At 45.1% G+C, this 19,133-nt stretch overlaps 1 protein-coding gene across 1 annotated transcript in view; it reads left to right on the forward strand.

Moving 5' to 3' along the window:
* The window catches only part of st3gal7 (ST3 beta-galactoside alpha-2,3-sialyltransferase 7), a 31,980-nt gene extending 13,070 nt beyond the window's left edge, over positions 1-18,910 (forward strand). The window contains exons 4-7 of the mRNA XM_078224341.1: positions 658-1,001; positions 10,581-10,767; positions 12,550-12,708; positions 18,013-18,910. Coding sequence (XP_078080467.1) covers positions 658-1,001; positions 10,581-10,767; positions 12,550-12,708; positions 18,013-18,255 — 933 coding nt within the window. The 3' untranslated portion in view covers positions 18,256-18,910. The remainder of the gene's footprint in view (positions 1-657; positions 1,002-10,580; positions 10,768-12,549; positions 12,709-18,012) is intronic.
* Positions 18,911-19,133: the final 223 nt, after the last annotated feature.

Genomic DNA, 19,133 nt, shown 5'->3' on the forward strand with positions numbered 1-19,133 from the left:
CAGATATCCTGCCATTAATTATCCTGGTCGATGCCCGGGAAATCTCAGAATTTCAGACTGCTATCATCCTCCTGCCCTCAGGCCTCCTGCCCTCCTACCCCCCTGTCCTCCTACCCCCCTGTCCTCCTACCCCCCTGTCCTCCTACCCCCCTGTCCTCCTACCCCCCTGTCCTCCTGCCCTCCCGGCCTCCTGCCCTTCTGCCCTCCCGGCCTCCTGCCCTCCCGGCCTCCTGCCCTCCCGGCCTCCTGCCCTCCCGGCCTCCTGCCCTCCCGGCCTCCTGCCCTCCCGGCCTCCTGCCCTCCCGGCCTCCTGCCCTCCAGGTCTCAGGCCTCCTGCCCTCCCGGCCCACACTGGTTCGCTTTCATTCATTTATTGCTGTGTGATTTGTTTGTTGCACTCGGCAGAACATTCTGGATTGTGCAGCCGTGTACCTGCACAGCTTAGAGGAAACATCGATCTAAACCCACCTCTTTCTGTGAAATATGGGAAAGGATAGAAAAGTGAATTTGAGGTAGAGGTTCAGCCATGATTTTATAAATAACAGGATAGGTTCAAGGGGCTGAATGGCTTACCCCCAACTCCGATTTCTGATATTGGAACTGGCACTGGAAAGGCAATGTTGTGACTTCACCAAAATGTCTTCTGTCTTTCTTTAGCGACTCCACAATCAAAGCAAGACGATCATTTCCCAACCTTGCAAAGCAAACTCCAGCCAGTCCAAGTTCTCCGTGCTGTATCCTGGGAAACAGCTCCACAGAATCCCTGTGTTTGTGGAGAAAGGGAAGGTCCCACATCCGGGCACTGCGCTTTACAAACCGCCACTGGGGTTCCGAGGTTGTGAGGAGCAGCTTCAGGGAATCATGGAGATGTTGCCACAAGCAGGGCTTCCAAAGGAGGTGGCATTGCCCAGCTGTAGCAGGTGTATTGTGGTGGGGAACGCAGGCATCCTGCGAGGCAGCAGGCTTGGGGCCTTCATTGACCAACATGACATCATTATCAGGTGACCAAAATTCGAGTTTGTTCACAAACGTATTGTCCAAATGTGCAATTAGAACCCAAATCTCTAAATATCATTTACCATAATTATCTTTCTATTACAGCTCCATTACATAGAAACATCGAAAGTAGAGACAGAAACAGGCCATTCAGGGAGTGCTGCACTGTCAGAGGGACAGTACTGAGGGAGTGCTGCACTGTCAGAGGGTCAGTACTGAGGGAGTGCTGCACTGTCAGAGGGTCAGTACTGAGGGAGTGCCACACTGTCAGAGGGACAGTACTGAGGGAGTGCCGCACTGTCAGAGCGTCAGTACTGAGGGAGTGCCGCACTGTCAGAGGGTCAGTACTGAGGGAGTGCCACACTGTCAGAGGGACAGTACTGAGGGAGTGCCGCACTGTCAGAGCGTCAGTACTGAGGGAGTGCTGCACTGTCAGAGGGTCAGTACTGAGGGAGTGCTGCACTGTCAGAGGGTCAGTACTGAGGGAGTGCTGCACTGTCAGAGGGTCAGTGCTGAGGGAGTGCCGCACTGTCAGAGGGTCAGTGCTGAGGCAGGGCCGCACTGTCAGAGGGTCAGTGCTGAGGGAGTGCCGCACTGTCAGAGGGTCAGTACTGAGGGAGTGCTGCACTGTCAGAGGGTCAGTACTGAGGGAGTGCCGCACTGTCAGAGGGTCAGTACTGAGGGAGTGCTGCACTGTCAGGGGGTCAGTACCGGGGGAATGCCGCACTGTCAGGGGGTCAGTACTGAGGGAATGCCGCACTGTCAGAGGGTCCGTACTGAGTGAGTGCTGCACTGTCGGAGGGTCAGTCCTGAGGGAGCGCTGCACTGTCAGAGGGTCAGTACTGAGGGAGTGCTCCACTGTCAGAGGGTCAGTGCTGAGGGAGTGCTGCACTGTCAGAGGGTCGGTACTGAGGGAGTGCTCCACTGTCAGAGGGTCGGTACTGAGGGAGTGCTCCACTGTCAGAGGGTCAGTGCTGAGGGAGTGCTGCACTGTCAGAGGCACTGTCCTTTGGGTGAAACATCTGCCTTTTCTGGTAGATAGAAAATATCCGATGCAGTATTTCAAAGTGGAACAGGTGAGTTCTTCCCAGTGTCCGAGTCAATATTTGTCCCTCAGTCAACATCATTAGAATAGATATTCTAGCCAGATTATCTAGTCAGGATCACATTGCTGTTTGTGGGATCTTGCTGTGCACATATTGACTGCTATATTTCCTACATTACAACAGTGACTACATTTCAAAAAGTACTTCATTGGTTGTTAAATGCTGCAGACGTCTGCTGGTCTTTTCAATTGGTGTTGGTTTGGTGGGTGTGAGTGTTGGATTAGATGCTGCGTTCGAATGGAGATAGTTGGGGTGCTGCCCGCTCACTTCAGGCGGAGAATCGCAGAGGCTCACTGACAATGCAAGGTCGAGGATCAGAGTGCTACAAAATCAGCAGCAACCCTCACACCAGTGAGGAGGGGAGACTGGGCTGGGAGGCACTGATTGGGTCGGGAGGGAGAGTTGGCCCATCCCCTGGGAGTGGGAGTGGCAGTGATTGGAGCCAGAGACACTGCTGCCCCTCCCCACTCCATGTTCCGTGAAGCACATTTTAATAACTGACCTTGTTGTATTCCTATCAGAGCTGTTTCTAATGAGTGTGTGATTTCTATTTGTGATATTGGAGGTTTAGGAAGCTGTAGCAAGGCTGTGGGTAATTGAATTTCTCAGTCAATGCCCCCATCTTCTGCCCTAAGGGTTTCAGAACTCTAAATCTCATTCCTTCTTTTCAATTTCCCACCCTTGTCAACTACAGTTCAGTTTAGCTGCTAATATGGGCTACACTGCTCATAGAATCCCGACAATACAGAAGGAGGCCATTCGACCCATCAAGTCTGTACCAACCACAATCCCACCCAGGCCCTATCCCTATAACCTCACGCATTTACCCTAGCTAGTCCCCCTGACACTAAGGGCAATTTAGCACGGCCAATCAACCTAACCTGCAAATCTTTGGAGTGTGGGAGGAAACCGGAGCACCCGGAGGAAACCCACGCAGGCACGAGGAGAATGTGCAAACTCCACACCCGAGGCCGGAATTGAACCCGGGTCTCCGGCGCTGTGAGGCGGCAGTGCTAACCACTGTGCCACCGTGCCACCCCGTGCTCTGACTATCCTCACGGGAGATTTGTCTAAATTTGTCTTCCGGGCTTGTTTCATTACTGCTGTTGACAGACGTTTCTCTCAGACAAAAGTTATTCTCTCTCTGAGAGGCTAATTTATCTTATGGTCAGAAATAGCTTTCTCTGTTTTATTTCTAATTTCTGTCTCATTTATTCAGTTGTGAATAAAACAATTGATGTAAAACATTAATCGAGTTATTGAAATGTTTTTATGTTGCTTCAGACCTTAATTTGGACATTAGAACTTTCATTTACTGAATAAGAATTGTTTCATTTTTAGCAATTTGTTTTATTCACAAACTGATTATGAAAGTTTGTACATTGTTTCTGTTATAGAAAAGATATTAGGAAGGTAGAAAGAGTGCAGAAAAAATTTACTAGGATGCTACCGGGACTTGATGGATTGAGTTATAAGGAGAGGCTCGATAGACTGGGACCTTTTTAACTGGAGCGTAGAAGGGGTGACCTTATAGAGGTCTATAAAATAATGAGGGGCACAGATCAGCTAGATAGCCAACATCTTTTCCCAAAGGAAGGGGAGTCTAAAACTGGAGGGCATAGGTTTAAGGTGAGAGGGGAGAGATACAAAAGGGTCCAGAGGATGGTGAGTGTCTGGAACAAGCTGCCAGAGGTAGTAGTAGAGGTGAGTACAATTTTGTCTTTTAAAAAGCATTTAGACAGTTACATGGGTAAGATTGGCATAGAGAGATATGGGCCAAACGCAGACAATTGGGACTAGCATAATGGTAAAAACTGACTGGCATGGACAAGTTGGGCTGAAGGATCTGTTTCCGTGCTGTAAACCTCTATGACTCTATATATAAAAGGTTTGCAGGTTGCTTTAAGAACTAGTCATGTAATTTGATGGTGATATCATTAGGGTGTTTACAGAGCTGGTGTTTTATTTTCAGTTTGTACTCTGAGCAGAGAACATCGTTTCCAATAAATTTGTTGCTGTTACTTTGAATCTACGCGTGCAAACCACGTTTGTTTGTTAAAACCCACAACCGCTAACATAGACAGGAGATTACTGAAAGAAAACTGGCGACAAGTCAGGATTTAATTTCATCTGGAGAAAACATTGAGAAAAGATCCTAGGTAGAAAAAACATCACTGTGGGTCCTCACACTTTGAACATTAGGCTGTGGAGAATCAACAAAGATTGAAATGCTAATACAGAAAGACCGGTAAGATAAACACTCACTGTGTGGTTTCAAAAGAGGGTTTTTTCCCAATTTGAGAAGGGTGAAATTCCAGGCTGTATCGGCGTGTTTAAAAAGAAGGGATGTTTTACTGTATGGATGGGGTCATTTGAAGAAAAACATCAAGTCAACAGTCTCCAGGATGAAAAGGGGATTTGATTTTGATTTGATTTATTATTGTCACATGTATTAGTATACAGTGAAAAGTATTGTTTCTTGTCGTCTAGACAGACAAAGCATACCGTTCATAGAGAAGGAAAGGAGAGAGTGCAGAATGTAGTGTTACAGTCACAGCTAGGATGTAGAGAAAGATCAACTTAGTGCCAGGTAGGTCCATTCAAACGTCTGATAGCAGTAGGGAAGAAGCTGTTCTTGAGTCGGTTGGTACGTGTCCTCAGACTTTTGTGTCTTTTTCCCGACAGACGAAGGTGGAAGAGAGAATGTCCAGTGTGCGTGGGGTCCCTAATTATACTGGCTGCTTTGCCGAGGCAGCGGGAAGTGTAGACAGAGTCAATGGATGGGAGGCTGGTTTGCGTGATGGACTGGGTTACACTCACGACCTTTTGTAGTTCCTTGCGGTCTTGGGGAGTACTGGAAAGATAGTAAAAAAAAACTCACTGAGCATTCTCGAGTTGCTGTTGGCTGCAAGAGAAATAACGCGTCAATTAGGATCCATGAGGCCTTTCAATGAAGAAAATGAATCATGGAGTTCCTGTGCAGAGCGGTTTCAGTACTTTGTACAAGCAAATTAAATTGCAAACGAGTTGCTTGTACCAGCTTTTTTCAGTACAATCAGGAGTAAAGCCTACAATTTGCTCCAGAATGTGGTTCATCCAGCAAAGCCAGGAACCAAAATGACTTGACAAAGATCTTTGAAGAGCATTACTCTCCAAAGCCATTGATCACCGGGAAACAGTTCAGGTTCCACCAAATGAATCAAGTGGAAGGTGAAAGCATTGCTCAGATTGTGGCAACCTCCAAAAGGCTCACGCAGCATTGAGAGTTTCCTGAGTCCTTAAAAGACTCTGTTTGAGATCATCTAGTTTGTGGTCATCAAAATGAGGATTGCTTACTGAACGTGCTTTGACTTTAATGACAGCAGTAGAAATCAGAATGTCAATGGAACGGGCTGCTAAAGAGGCTTCACAATTTGGTGCAGGAATGAAGATCCACAAGTTGGTAAATGCCCATAAGAAGCCAAAACAGCAACAAACATGTCACAGATGTCCCATAATGGGCCATTCAACAAGTGAATACTGGAGCAAGGGTAGTCAATGCAAGAATTTGGGAGATCATGGTTGGAGAAGGTAAAGCTTAACTGGAGTGCTGTCAACAGATTGGTTGATGTCAAAACAGACTGCATCTTCTGAATAAATCCAAAAGTATATTCGAAGAGACACTTAACTCAATGAAGGGAGTTTAAGTAAAACTCAAGATAAAGCCGAAGAGTCAACCAAAATGCCTCAAAGCAAGAGCAGTGCCATATGCAATTCATCCCAAACTCGAAGAGGAATTAGTGTGACTTGTTAACACTGGTGTGTTAGAGCCGGTTACAATGAGTGACTGGGCTACACCCATTGTACCTGTCATGAAACCAGATGGTTCAGTTCGTAACATAGAACATAGAACAGTACAGCACAGAACAGGCCCTTCGGCCCACGATGTTGTGCCGAGCTTTATCTGAAACCAAGATCAAGCTATCCCACTCCCTATCATCCTGGTGTGCTCCATGTGCCTATCCAATAACCGCTTTAAATGTTCCTAAAGTGTCTGACTCCACTATCACTGCAGGCAGTCCATTCCACACCCCAACCACTCTCTGCATAAAGAACCTACCTCTGATATCCTTCCTGTATCTCCCACCACGAACCCTATAGTTATGCCCCCTTGTAATAGCTCCATCCAGCCAAGGAAATAGTCTTTGAACGTTCACTCTATCTATCCCCTTCATCATTTTATAAACCTCTATTAAGTCTCCCCTCAGCCTCCTCCGCTCCAGAGAGAACAGCCCTAGCTCCCTCAACCTTTCCTCATAAGACCTACCCTCCAAACCAGGCAGCATCCTGGTAAATCTCCTCTGCACTCTTTCCAGCGCTTCCACATCCTTCTTATAGTGAGGTGACCAGAACTGCACACAATATTCCAAATGTGGTCTCACCAAGGTCCTGTACAGTTGCAGCATAACCCCACGGCTCTTAAACTCCAACCCCCTGTTAATAAAAGCTAACACACTATAGGCCTTCTTCACAGCTCTATCCACTTGAGTGGCAACCTTTAGAGATCTGTGGATATGAGCCCCAAGATCTCTCTGTTCCTCCACAGTCTTCAGAACCCTATCTTTGACCCTGTAATCCACATTTAAATTAGTCCTACCAAAATGAATCACCTCACATTTATCAGGGTTAAACTCCATTTGCCATTTTTCAGCCCAGCTTTGCATCCTATCTATGTCTCTTTGCAGCCTACAACAGCCCTCCACCTCATCCACTACTCCACCAATCTTGGTGTCATCAGCAAATTTACTGATCCACCCTTCAGCCCCCTCCTCTAAGTAATTAATAAAAATCACAAAGAGCAGAGGACCAAGCACTGATCCCTGCGGCACTCCGCTAGCAACCTGCCTCCAATCCGAAAATTTTCCATCCACCACCACCCTCTGTCTTCGATCAGACAGCCAGTTACCTATCCAATCGGCCAACTTTCCCTCTATCCCACACCTCCTCACTTTCATCATAAGCCGACCATGGGGGACCTTATCAAACGCCTTACTAAAATCCATGTATATGACATCAACTGCCCTACCTTCATCAACACACTTAGTTACCTCCTCAAAAAATTCTATCAAATTTGTGAGGCACGACTTGCCCTTCACGAATCCGTGCTGACTATCCCGGATTAATCCGCATCTTTCTAAATGGTCGTAAATCCCATCCCTAAGGACCTTTTCCATCAATTTACCAACCACCGAAGTAAGACTAACCGGTCTATAATTACCAATCTGTGAAGATTTAAAAACAACCATAAATCTGTTGTTGTGTGTTGATCAATATTCTCTTCCTTTAATTGAAGATTTGTTTGCTGGGTTATCAGGTGATCTTTCATAAGCATATTTACAAATGAATGTAGCTACTGAATCACAACCATTGCTTACCATCGTTACTCATCAAGGTCTTTTTCATTATGAAGATTGCCTTTTGGAATAAAATCAGCACCAACCCTAAAGGTTGATGGATCAGATTTTTGTGGTCTCTTTTGTGTACAATGTTACCTGGATAATATTCTAACTACAGGGTCAACTGGGCACTTGAATAATTTAGAAGCAACATTGGAATGTCTTCAAGCGCATGGTCTGCATATCAAGAAAGATTAGTGACTTTCTCCAGATATTAGTCCAGTATTAGGATCATGTTATTGATAGTAAAGGCCTCCATAAAGCATCTAAAAAGATGGACACTATTTTAGAATATTAAGTTTAAGTTTAAAGTTTAAGTTAATTTATTAGTGTCACAAGTAGGCTTACATTAACACTGCAACGAAGTTACTGTGAAAATCCCTTCTAGGATTAGTAAATAATTATGGCAAATTTGTTCCTGACTTAGCTACATTATTAAAGCCATTACATAATTTATTATTGTGTGTGAAACAGTCTCAGGACTGGACAACAGAATGTATGGAAGTATACAGGAATGTCAAAGATGCTTTGCAGAAGTCTGAAGAATTGGTTCATTTCAAATTGAAGCTACTATTACTGCTTGCTTCACCTTCATAGCGTCATAGCATCATAGAATCTTGAATCCCTACAGTGCAGAAGGAGACCATTTAGCCCATTGAGTCTGCACAGACCACAATCCCACCCAGGCCCTATCCCCGTAACCCCACGTATTCATCTGCTAATCCCCCTGACACTAAGGGACAATTTAGCACGGCCAATCCACCTAACCCACATATTTTTGGAGCCCTTATGGAGTAAGGGCAGTAGTTTCATTTATTACGCCATTGGGAGAAAAATGACCAATAGTTCTTGTTTTGTGTACTCTGAAGAGTGCTGAATCCAACTATGCTCAGCTAGAAAAGGAAACGTTGAGTATAATTTTTGGTGTATGAATGTTTCATCATTATTTATATGGTCACCATTTCACATTGTCTGATCATCGACCCTTAACTGCTATTTTCTGGCTGTATAAAGGCACCCCATCGTTAGCTGCTAGCCTATTGCAAAGATCTTATCTGTACGCTCTTATGATATACAGTATCATCAATCAGTGTGCTGTGCTAATGCTGATTCATTATCGCGCTTACCTTTACCTATTGAGCAGATGCCACCAACTCGCTTTGCGAATATTCTTTATTTCTCAAGAGTAGATCATTTGCCTTAGACAGCTTCTCAAGTGCAGAGACAGACCAGAAATGATCCCGTGATGGGGAAGGTGATGGATTTGGTATTGAAAGGAACAATCGCTGGGATGCATCATCTACGTCCTGATTTGAAACCAGATGTGCCGAGAAAACTTGAGTTGACCATCCAAGGTGTCTATTGTGGGGAATCCGAGTGATCATTCTTCTTAGTCTGCAAGTAAGAGCTCTTGAACAACCACATGAAGGACATCCTGGTATAGTCCAGATGAAGGACTTAGCAGATAATTATTTTTGGTGGCCGGGTCTGGATGCTCAGATTGAAGAAAAAGTGAGAGTGTCAACCCTGTACACGAATAAGAAACACACCACTGTTGTCTCCTTTGCACGGTTGGGAGTGGCCTAAAATGCCATGACAATGATTATCTGCAGATTTTGCAGGTCTGTTTGAAGGTTGTGGTCTTAAACATAATTGATGCGCACTCAAAGTGGCCAGAAATTATCATGAGATCTACTACATTGACAAACTTGATGAAATTTTTGCAAGATTTAGTAAACTGGAACTCATTGATAATGATAATGGTTCACAGCTTACTCCACAGGAGTTTGAGGATTATCTCAAAGTAAATGATATTCAGCATATACAATTCACACATTATCTCCATCAACCAATGGATTGTCCGAAGGATTTGTACAATCCTTGAAACATTCATTAAAAGCTTCAAAAGAGTGAGGTTCAGTATCATGTTGTGTGAATAGCTTTTTGGCATCTTATACAAATGCAAGTCATGTGAGTATCCAAAGTTCATCTGCATTACTCCTCTTAATGAGAAAGTTGAGAACTACATTTGATTTGTTATTACCTCCAGAAACTTCAGAATTAGTGGGGCATCAACAACAATCTTAAGTTGCTAGACACACTCATTTCAACAAGGAGATCGAGTGTTAGTGTGTAATTATGCCAGGGGTGAGAAATGGGTACCTGCCATAGTTTTAGCAAAAACCGGTCCAATTTCTTATGCGGTTCAAACTGAAGATGAACTACTTTGGTGATACCATGCTGACCAATTGTCATCTCAAAATATTTCTCAGAATCCTCTCCAAAAGCACGATTCTTTAGTCCCAAGTGTTGTGAATACTGTTACGAAGACCTAGATGAATCTGAGTTGCCTGATAATTGTCTCTCAGCTACTATACCACACGAGATTGATGCAGAATTAGTTCCAAGAGAAGAAGTGTCTACTGAAGTTCCAAATCATACTCCTAAAATAAAGGACAGCCTAATTCCAGAATACAAACAAAGAGGAATAGACATCCTCCTGATAGACTTTCTTATTGACTGTGTGTAATGATTAATGATGTCTGGAATATTATTGATCCGATGCATATCATAGTCATTTGTTGTCATGACCACAGAAGTAAAGGGGGAGGGATGTTATATGTTTAAAAGGGTTGCAGATTGCTTTGAGAGCTGATCACATGATTTGATGGTGCTGTAATTAGGGTGTTACACAGGCTGTGTTTTACTTTCAGTTTGTACTTTGAACAGAAAAGATCTTTTACAATAAACATGTTGTTGTTACTTTGAATCCACATGTGCAAACCATGTTATTTTCTTTTTGTTAAAACCCACAACCCCTAACATAGTTAGAACATTAGTTTCCACATTCGAAAATGTCGACATAGGGTCTTTCCTTTGGGATATTGGGAGAAATGTTTTCCATTTTGAGAGCGACACAGGAAGTATACAGACAGGAAATATTTGTAGCGATGCATAGGTATATTTAATGTATACACATGTGCTCATAGATGGTGCAAGAGGGGTCCCGTTTCTTTGCATTGATTTCTTTCTACCCACACAGGATGAACAATGGGCCTGTGATAGGTTACGAGATCGATGTGGGATGGAAGACCACACTGAGGATCACATACCCAGAAGGTGCTCCCCATTCTCCCAGAGACTATGATCCCAGCTCATTGTTTGTGATGGCAACGTACAAAAGCATGGACCTTGCCTGGCTAAACGCAGTGGTCAGAAGAAAGCCACTGGTGAATGAACATTTCCTTTTCCATTCTGAAATGTCTCCTTTCACACAATCTTGCACCACTTTCTGAAGAGCTCTATTGCAGTCTCTGACAGAAGGAAATAAAGATTCTCTTGAACGATCTTGCTTCTCACTTCCCATCGCTTCTGGGACTCTTCTTGTTCCCCTTTAGTTTATAGACAGTATGAATCATTGCTCCCCTAGAATCATAGAATCATAGAAACCCTACTGTGCAGAAAGAGGCCATTGGGCCCATCGAGCCTGCACCGACCACAATCCCACTCAGGCCCTACCCCCATATCCCTACATGTTTACCCACTAATCCCTCCAGCCTACGCATCTCAGGGGCAATTTTAGCATGGCCAATCAACCTAACCTGCACATCTTTGGACTGTGGGAGGAAACCGGAGCACCCGGAGGAAACCCACGCAGACACAAGGAGAATGTGCAAACTCCACACAGACAGTGACCCAAGCCGGGAATCGAACCCAGGTCCCTGGAGCTGTGAAGCAGCAGTGCTAACCACTGTGCCACCGTGCTGCCCCTGAACCTTCTTTTCTTATCTCCCCAGAAGACATCGTCCCTCTTTCCTCTCACTTCTTTTAATATGAAGAGTTATAACAAATTCACCCACTCTTACTCGATCTTCTGCAGGAGTTCAAACCTATACACTTCTGCAATTTACAATCCTTCTACAATCCAGAGGGCTTTACAACTCAAGCTTGGTGTTTCCTGATCACCACAATTCACTTCATTTGATCTCTCTTCCATTTATTTAACCCAGGCTGGATGGACCGGGGGTCCGAGGCTATCTCTCTTTGCCTTATTGCCAAGCTTATGTTGGTGTTTTGAACCCTAGGCTGTAACTCGGAATTTAGCGAACTTTTGTTCCATCACCATAGACAAACTTGAAAAGTGCTATTGACTCAAAAGTGCACAGTTGATGTTCATACTGCGTTTCACACTCATAATCATTTATTACATCCTACACAACTGCCAGGCAATTGGCGTGGCCTATTAGCTACATTGAGATGTCTGATTCCTTTAGTAAATGCAGAAACTGCACAGGGACATTTTAAACATTTCCGGCATCTTCTATGGGCTCAATTTCAGGCCTGATTCTTGCATTTCAGCAGAGGGACTAGCTGAAAGTATGCATGTAGTAGTTGTCATGAAGTGTATATGGGCACAATATAGATGTGGATAAATAATATGGGCGGCAGGGTAGCACAGTGGTTAGCACTGCTGCCCCACAGTGCCAGGGATCCAGGTTCCATTCCAGCCTCGGGTCACTGTTTGAGTGGAGTCTGCACATTCTCCCCGTGTCTGCGTGAGTTTCCTCCGGGTGCTCTGTTTCCCTCTCACAGTCCAAAGATGTGCGGGTTAGGTTGATTGAGCATGCAAAATTGCCCCTTAGTTTCATGGAGATTAACAGGGTAAATACATGGGGTTATGGGGATAGGATCTGGGTGGGATTGTGGTCAGTGCAGGTTCAATGGGCCAAATGGCCTCCTTCTGCACTGTAGGGATTCTATGGAGTCTAATATACAGAGTTGCCAGACTAAAACACACAGCAGTTAGGAAGAAAATCATTTGTCTGGAACAAACTGCAAATCTATGGGAGACCAACCAGAGATCCAGTAGCCAATGGGTTGAGGAGTGTGAACAGAGAAAGACTCCAGCTATTCTGTAACAGAGAGGAACACATTCTTAGTGTTCACTCACGCTAACAGCTGCTTTGTAGGAAAACTTCACCACCTTGAGAATATTATTTTCTTTCCTACAGAATCTTTGGCAGAAGATGTGGTTTTGGCAATCTGTGGTTGAGTCCATCCCCTTAGAACCAAAAAGCTATCGAATATTAAACTTAGATATCGTCAGAGAGACGGCACTGAATTTACTGGACTTCCCGGGGCCACATTACGATGGTTGGAGATGGAAGCAGGTATGACCTTTAAACTCCACACACTTGCTGCTAAGGTTCCACATACACTAACAGTGAACCTATTACACAAAGACCCATCCACCACAGGAGGCTATTCAGCCCATCATATCTCTGCTGGCTTTTCAAAAACCCTCCAGTTCTCCTCTCCTGATCTTTTCCCAAAGCTCTTTAAATCTTTCCACTCAGAGTTTATCCAGTTCCCTTTTGAAAGTTACTGTTGAATTCACCCCATCACCCTGAATCCTGATAAATGCGAAGTGATGCATTTTGGTAGAAATAATGTAGGGAGGAGCTATACGATAAATGGCAGAACCATAAAGGGTGTAGATACGCAGAGGGACCTGGGTGTGCAAGTCCACAGATCCTTGAAGGTGATGTCACAGGTGGAGAAGGTGGTGAAGAAGGCATATGGCATGCTTGCCTTTATAGGGCGGGGCATAGAGTATAAAAGTTGGGGTCTGATGTTGCAGATGTATAGAACGTTGGTTCGGCCGCATTTGGAATACTGCGTCCAGTTCTGGTCGCCACACTACCAGAAGGACGTGGAGGCTTTGGAGAGAGTACAGAGGAGGTTTACCAGGATGTTGCCTGGTATGGAGGGGCTTAGTTATGAGGAGAGATTGGGTAAACTGGGGTTGTTCTCCCTGGAAAGACAGAGGATGAGGGGAGACTTAATAGAGGTGTATAAAATTATGAAAGGCATAGATATGGTGAACGGTGGGAAGCTTTACCCCAGGTCGGTGGTGACGTTCACGAGGGGTCATAGGTTCAAGGTGAAGCGGGGGAGGTTTAACACAGATATCAGAAGGACATATTTTACACAGAGGGTGGTGGGGGCCTGGAATGCGCTGCCGGGCAAGGTGGTGGAGGCGGACACACTGGGAACGTTTAAGACTTATCTAGACAGCTATATGAACGGAGTGGGAATGGAGGGATACAAAAGAATGGTCTAGTTTGGACCAGGGAGCGGCACGGGCTTGGAGGGCCGAAGGGCCTGTTCCTGTGCTGTATTGTTCTTTGTTCTATCATGCAGCACTTTCCAGTTCCTCACAATTTGCTGTGGAAAATACATTCTCCTCATCTCCCACTGATCCTTTACTAATTACACCGACCTCTGGTTACCGACTCTCTTGCCAATGGCAGAAGTTTCTTATTCATTCTGATTAAAACCTTTCATGTTCATTAATGCATAGCAGGCACTTCCAAATAGGTTGATTGGCTATGCTGAATTGTCCCTTGGTGTCAGGGGGATAGGGCCTGGGTGGGATTGTGGTCGGTGCTGGTTCAATGGGCCGAATGGCCTCCTTCTGCACTGTAGGGATTCAATGATTCTATTCTATGATTCTATTCCAGTGTTTGTAATTACAAGCGGCAACCGTTGGAGTTTTGGGTACTTCATCAGAAGTACTGTTGAAAAAGAGAAGAGGCGTTGAACCAGACAGTGGTGGTGGACAGGTTGGGATTCTGAGCAAGGTGGAGATTATGCTGGTGAAGCATGGGGTTAGAGAGCATTAGGACATCCTGGAAGAAAGGGATATTTGGTAAATCAGTGTGGTTAGAGCAGCAGAGAATATTGAAAAAGTCACAAATACGGACAGGGTGGCGATAGGCTTTTAAGACACCTTTGTTATTATTCCCATACAAATGTAATCAACACCTGTCATAGTCATAGAGTCATAGAGGTTTATAGCATGGAAACAGGCCCTTCGGCCCAACTTGTCCATGCCGCCCTTTTTGTTTAAAACCCCTAAGCTAATCCCAATTGCCCGCATTTGGCCCATATCCCTCTATTCCCATCGTACCCATGTAACTATCTAAATGCTTTTTAAAAGATAAAATTGTACCCACCTCTACTACTACCTCTGGCAGCTTGTTCCAGACACTCACCACCCTCTGTGTGAAAAAATTGCCCCTCTGGACACTTTTGTATCGCTCCCCTCTCACCTTAAACCTATGCCCTCTAGTTTTAGACTCCCCTACCTTTGGGAAAAGATATTGACTATCTAGCTGATCTGTGCCCCTCATTATTTTATAGACCTCTATAAGGTCACCCCTCAGCCTCCTACGCTCCAGGGGAAAAAGTCCCAGTCTATTCAGCCTCTCCTTACAACTCAATCCATCAAGTCCCGGTAGCATCCTAGTAAATCTTTTCTGCACTCTTTCTAGTTTAATAATATCCTTTCTATAATAGGGTGACCAGAATTGCACACAGTATTCCAAGTGTGGCCTTACCAATATCTTGTACAACTTCAACAAGACGTCCCAACTCCCGTATTCAACTCCTGGGTAAAGGCATAAATGAGGGGGTGGGAATTAAATCCATCTTAGATTGTAAAGCAATAGGAGCGAGAGCCAGTCAGTAGCCTGATTAACATCATACCTAATGTTCTTTCCCATTGACTTAAATGGAAGGTGAATTTCAACGCAAAAGTACATGGCTTCAGCAAGATTGAAAGGAATTGAGAAGATACAGATCCAATAACCTGCACTGTAGTTAGCACTGCTGCTTCACAGCGGCACGGTGGCACAGTGGTTAACACTGCTGCCTCACTGGACCCGGGTTCAATTCTGCCCTTGGATGACTGCCTGTGTGGAGTTTGCACGTTCTCCTCATGTCTGCGTGGGTTTCCTCCCACACTCCAAAGATGTGCAGATTAGGTGGATTGCCCATGCTAAATTGACCCTTTATACACCCAAGATGTGTAGGTTAGGGGGATTAGCAGGGTAAATATGTGGGTTATGGGAATAGGGCCTGGGTAAGATGCTCTGTCAGAGAATCAGTACAGGCTTGATGGGCCAAATAGCCTCCTCCCGCACTGTAGGGATTCTATGATCCTATTCGTTGCTCCTCTGTCTGGGTTCCACCAGCACCACTCAACTCCACACTTCATTAAAACCTAACTCCAAACTCAGACAGAAGAGCCGAATTCTGAGGTGAGGTTACATCTTGAGGCATCCAATTATGACATCAAGAAGGCCTGGTAAAATTTAAGTCAATGGGACGTCTTGTTGAAGTTGTACAAGACATTGGTAAGGCCACACTTGGAATACTGTGTACAGTTCTGGTCACCCTATTTTAGAAAGGATATTATTAAACGAGAAAGAGTGCAGAAAAGATTTATTAAACTTGATGCTTTGAGTTATAAGGAGAGGCTGGATAGACTGGGACTTTTTTCCCTGGAGCGTAGAAGGCTTAGGGGTGATCTTATAGAGGTCTATAAAATAATGAGGGGCATAGATCAGCTAGATAGTCAATATCTTTTCCCAAAGGTAGAGGAGTCTAAAACTAGAGGGCATAGGTTTAAGGTGAGAGGGGAGAGATACAAAAGGGTCCAGAGGGGCAATTTTTTCACACAGAGGGTGGTGAGTGTCTGGAACAAGCTGCCAGAGGTAGTAGTAGAGGCAGGTACAATTTTGTCTTTTAAAAAGCATTTAGACAGTTACATGGGTAAGATGGGTATAGAGGGATATGGGCCAAATGCGGGCAATTGGGACTAACTTAGGGTTAAAAAAAGGGCGACATGGATAAGTTGGGCTAAGGGCCTGTTTCCATGCTGTAAATCTCTATGACTATGAATCAAGAAAAAATCTCCACTGGTTGGAGTCGTACTGGCACAAAGAAAGATGGTTGTGATGGTTGGAGGCCAATCATCTCAGCTCCAGGACATCACTGCAGGAGTTCCTCAGGGTTAGTGTCTGAGGCCCAACCACCTTCAGCTGTTTCACTAGTGACCTTCCTTCCAGCAAAAGGTCAGAAGTGGGGATGTTCGCTGATGACTGCGCAGTGTTCAGCACTATTCGTGACTCCTCAGATAGTGAAGCAGTCCGTGCCCACATGCAGCAAGATTTAAACAACATCCAGGCTTGAGCTGACACGTAGCAATTTGTGCCACACAAGTGTCACTCAATGACTATCTCCAACAAGGGAGAATCTAACCATCTCCCCTTGACGTTCAATGGCATTACCATCGCTGAATCCTCCACTGTCAACATCCATTGAGCAGAAACTGAACTGGACCAGCCATATAAATACTGTGGCTACAAGAGCAGATCAGAATGCACAGGGTTCAGTTCAATTTGCAACAGCTCAGCTAATGAGGCAGTTTTGTATATGCATGCAGAAAGATCCAGACAATATTTACCTTTACTCTCTGGATTAAAATGGGGATAATAATGCAGCATCTGCCAGAAAAGCTCATCCCTACCCATCCTTTCTTTCTGCCTCTTGATGCTGTCTGTCACTTTACCAATGTGGGTTCTCTAACTCCAGTCATTCATTCATCCTGATAAATGCAGCTCCAACAACACTCAAGAGCCTCAACACCATCTGAGACAAAGCAGCTCGCCTGATCGGCACCCTGACTAAACATTCACTCCCTCAACCCCCACACACAGCAGCACTGTGTGTACCAACTACAAGGTGCTCTGCAACAACTCACCCAAGACTCACCTAGAAGGACAAGAGCAGCAGACACATGGGAACACCACCACCTGCATGTTCTCCTCCAAGCCACTCAACATCCTGACCTGGAAATATATCGCTGCTCCTTCACTGTCGCAAACAGCACCTACTCCACATGATCTGCAGCGAGAAGTTCCTCAAGTTCACCCACCACCATCTTCTCAAGGGCAATTAGGGGTGGACATTACCCATAACCCCAGCCCTAGCATAAGCACACAGGGATGGACCCAAAAAACAGACTCCATAAACAAAAGGCGTCGAGTAATTAACTCTGGAAGGAGCTGGATAATATGGGTTTTGGAAGACTGTAGAGATATTGGAATGTAGATATTTGGACCTGTCGCAGAGAGGAACCTTGCCCAACAGCTTATGTTGTGCTCTGTGGGTGAGGAAATCACAGCTGGGTGGGAGACGTGGTAAAGTCCAAAAATATTCAGCACTTTTCCTCCAGTGTAATTTGAGATCCTGGATCTCAGAGCTTTCCCTCACCAGATTAGGTTGGGCAAAATCTATAAATTAGGTGAGACATGGTCTGTGGACAAAGTGGGTTTCTCCAAAGCACTAAATAAACACCTTACATTCCACATTTTTATAGAATTGTACAGGAGGCCATTCAGTCAGTCATTCCTGTGCTGGCTCTTTGGAAGAGCTACCTGATTTAGTCTCACTCCATCCTTTGCTCTTTCCCCATATCTCTGCAGATTTCATCAATTTATCCAATTGCTTTTTGGAAGTTACTACTCAACCTGCTTCCCCCACAGTTTCAGGTCGCACATTCCACATCAGAACTCACTGGGAAATCTTTTTCCCCTCATCATCACTTTTATGTTTTTTTTTCCCAGGTGCTTCCGACACTGGGAATGATTTCCATCAGCACCGCCCTGCACCTGTGCGATGAGGTTAACCTGGCTGGTTTTGGTTACGATATGACGCGCCCTGACTTGCCGTTACACTACTATGAAACTGTGCGGATGAATGCCATGAATACTCAGGCAGTGCACAATGTGAATAGAGAAAAACTCTTTCTGGCTTCCTTGGTGAAAGCAAAAGTTGTCAATGATCTTACAGGTGGGGTCAGCTGGTAGGATAATGGAAATGGGCAGTCTACAGCTGGAATCACTTTCTTTCTTAACGTTGAAAACAAAAGAATTGGATATTTTATCAACATCGCTCTGTTGTGTCAAACACTTACAAGCATAGAAAAATTCCAAACTAAAGGGACAGCATGGTGGCACAGTGGTTAGCACTGCTGCCTCACAGCGCCAGGGACCTGGGTTCGAGTCCCGGCTTGGGTCACTGTCTGTGTGAGTTTGCACATTCTCCCCGTGTCTGCGTGGGTTTCCTCCGGGTGCTCCGGTTTCCTCCCACACTCCAAAGATGTGCAGGTTAGGTTGATTGGCTGTGCTAAATTGCCCATTAGAGTCCCAAGGTATGTAGCAGGTAAATGCATGGAGTTACTGGGATAGGGTCTGTGTGGGATGCTCTGTCGCAGAGTCGGTGCAGACTCGAGGGGCCAAATGACCTCCTTCTGCACTGCAGGGATTCTATATTTTTTACACTTGACAAATGTGTTCTTCCTGCAGCATAAGATTCAGTAAGAGTTTTAACAACACCAGGTTAAAGTCCAACAGGTTTGTTTGGTAGCAAATGCCATTTCACAGCATAAATGGCATCTCCACAGCATAAGATTTAAGCAGAAAATGGATGTACAGCCATCACGGGTGGACAGGTTACCCAGAGTTAGTATCATAGAAATCCTACAGCACAGAAAGAGGCCATTCGGCCCATCGAGTCTGCACCAACCACAATCCCACCCAGGCCCCACCCCCATATCTACCCACTAATCCCTCCAACCTACGCATCTCAGGACACTAAGGGCAATTTTTAGCATGGCCAATCAACCTAACCCGCACATCTTTGGACTGTGGGAGGAAACCGGAGAACCCGGAGGAAACCCACGCAG

Source organism: Mustelus asterias, chromosome 11 (assembly GCF_964213995.1).
Source record: "Mustelus asterias chromosome 11, sMusAst1.hap1.1, whole genome shotgun sequence".
NCBI classification, from domain to species: domain Eukaryota; kingdom Metazoa; phylum Chordata; class Chondrichthyes; order Carcharhiniformes; family Triakidae; genus Mustelus; species Mustelus asterias.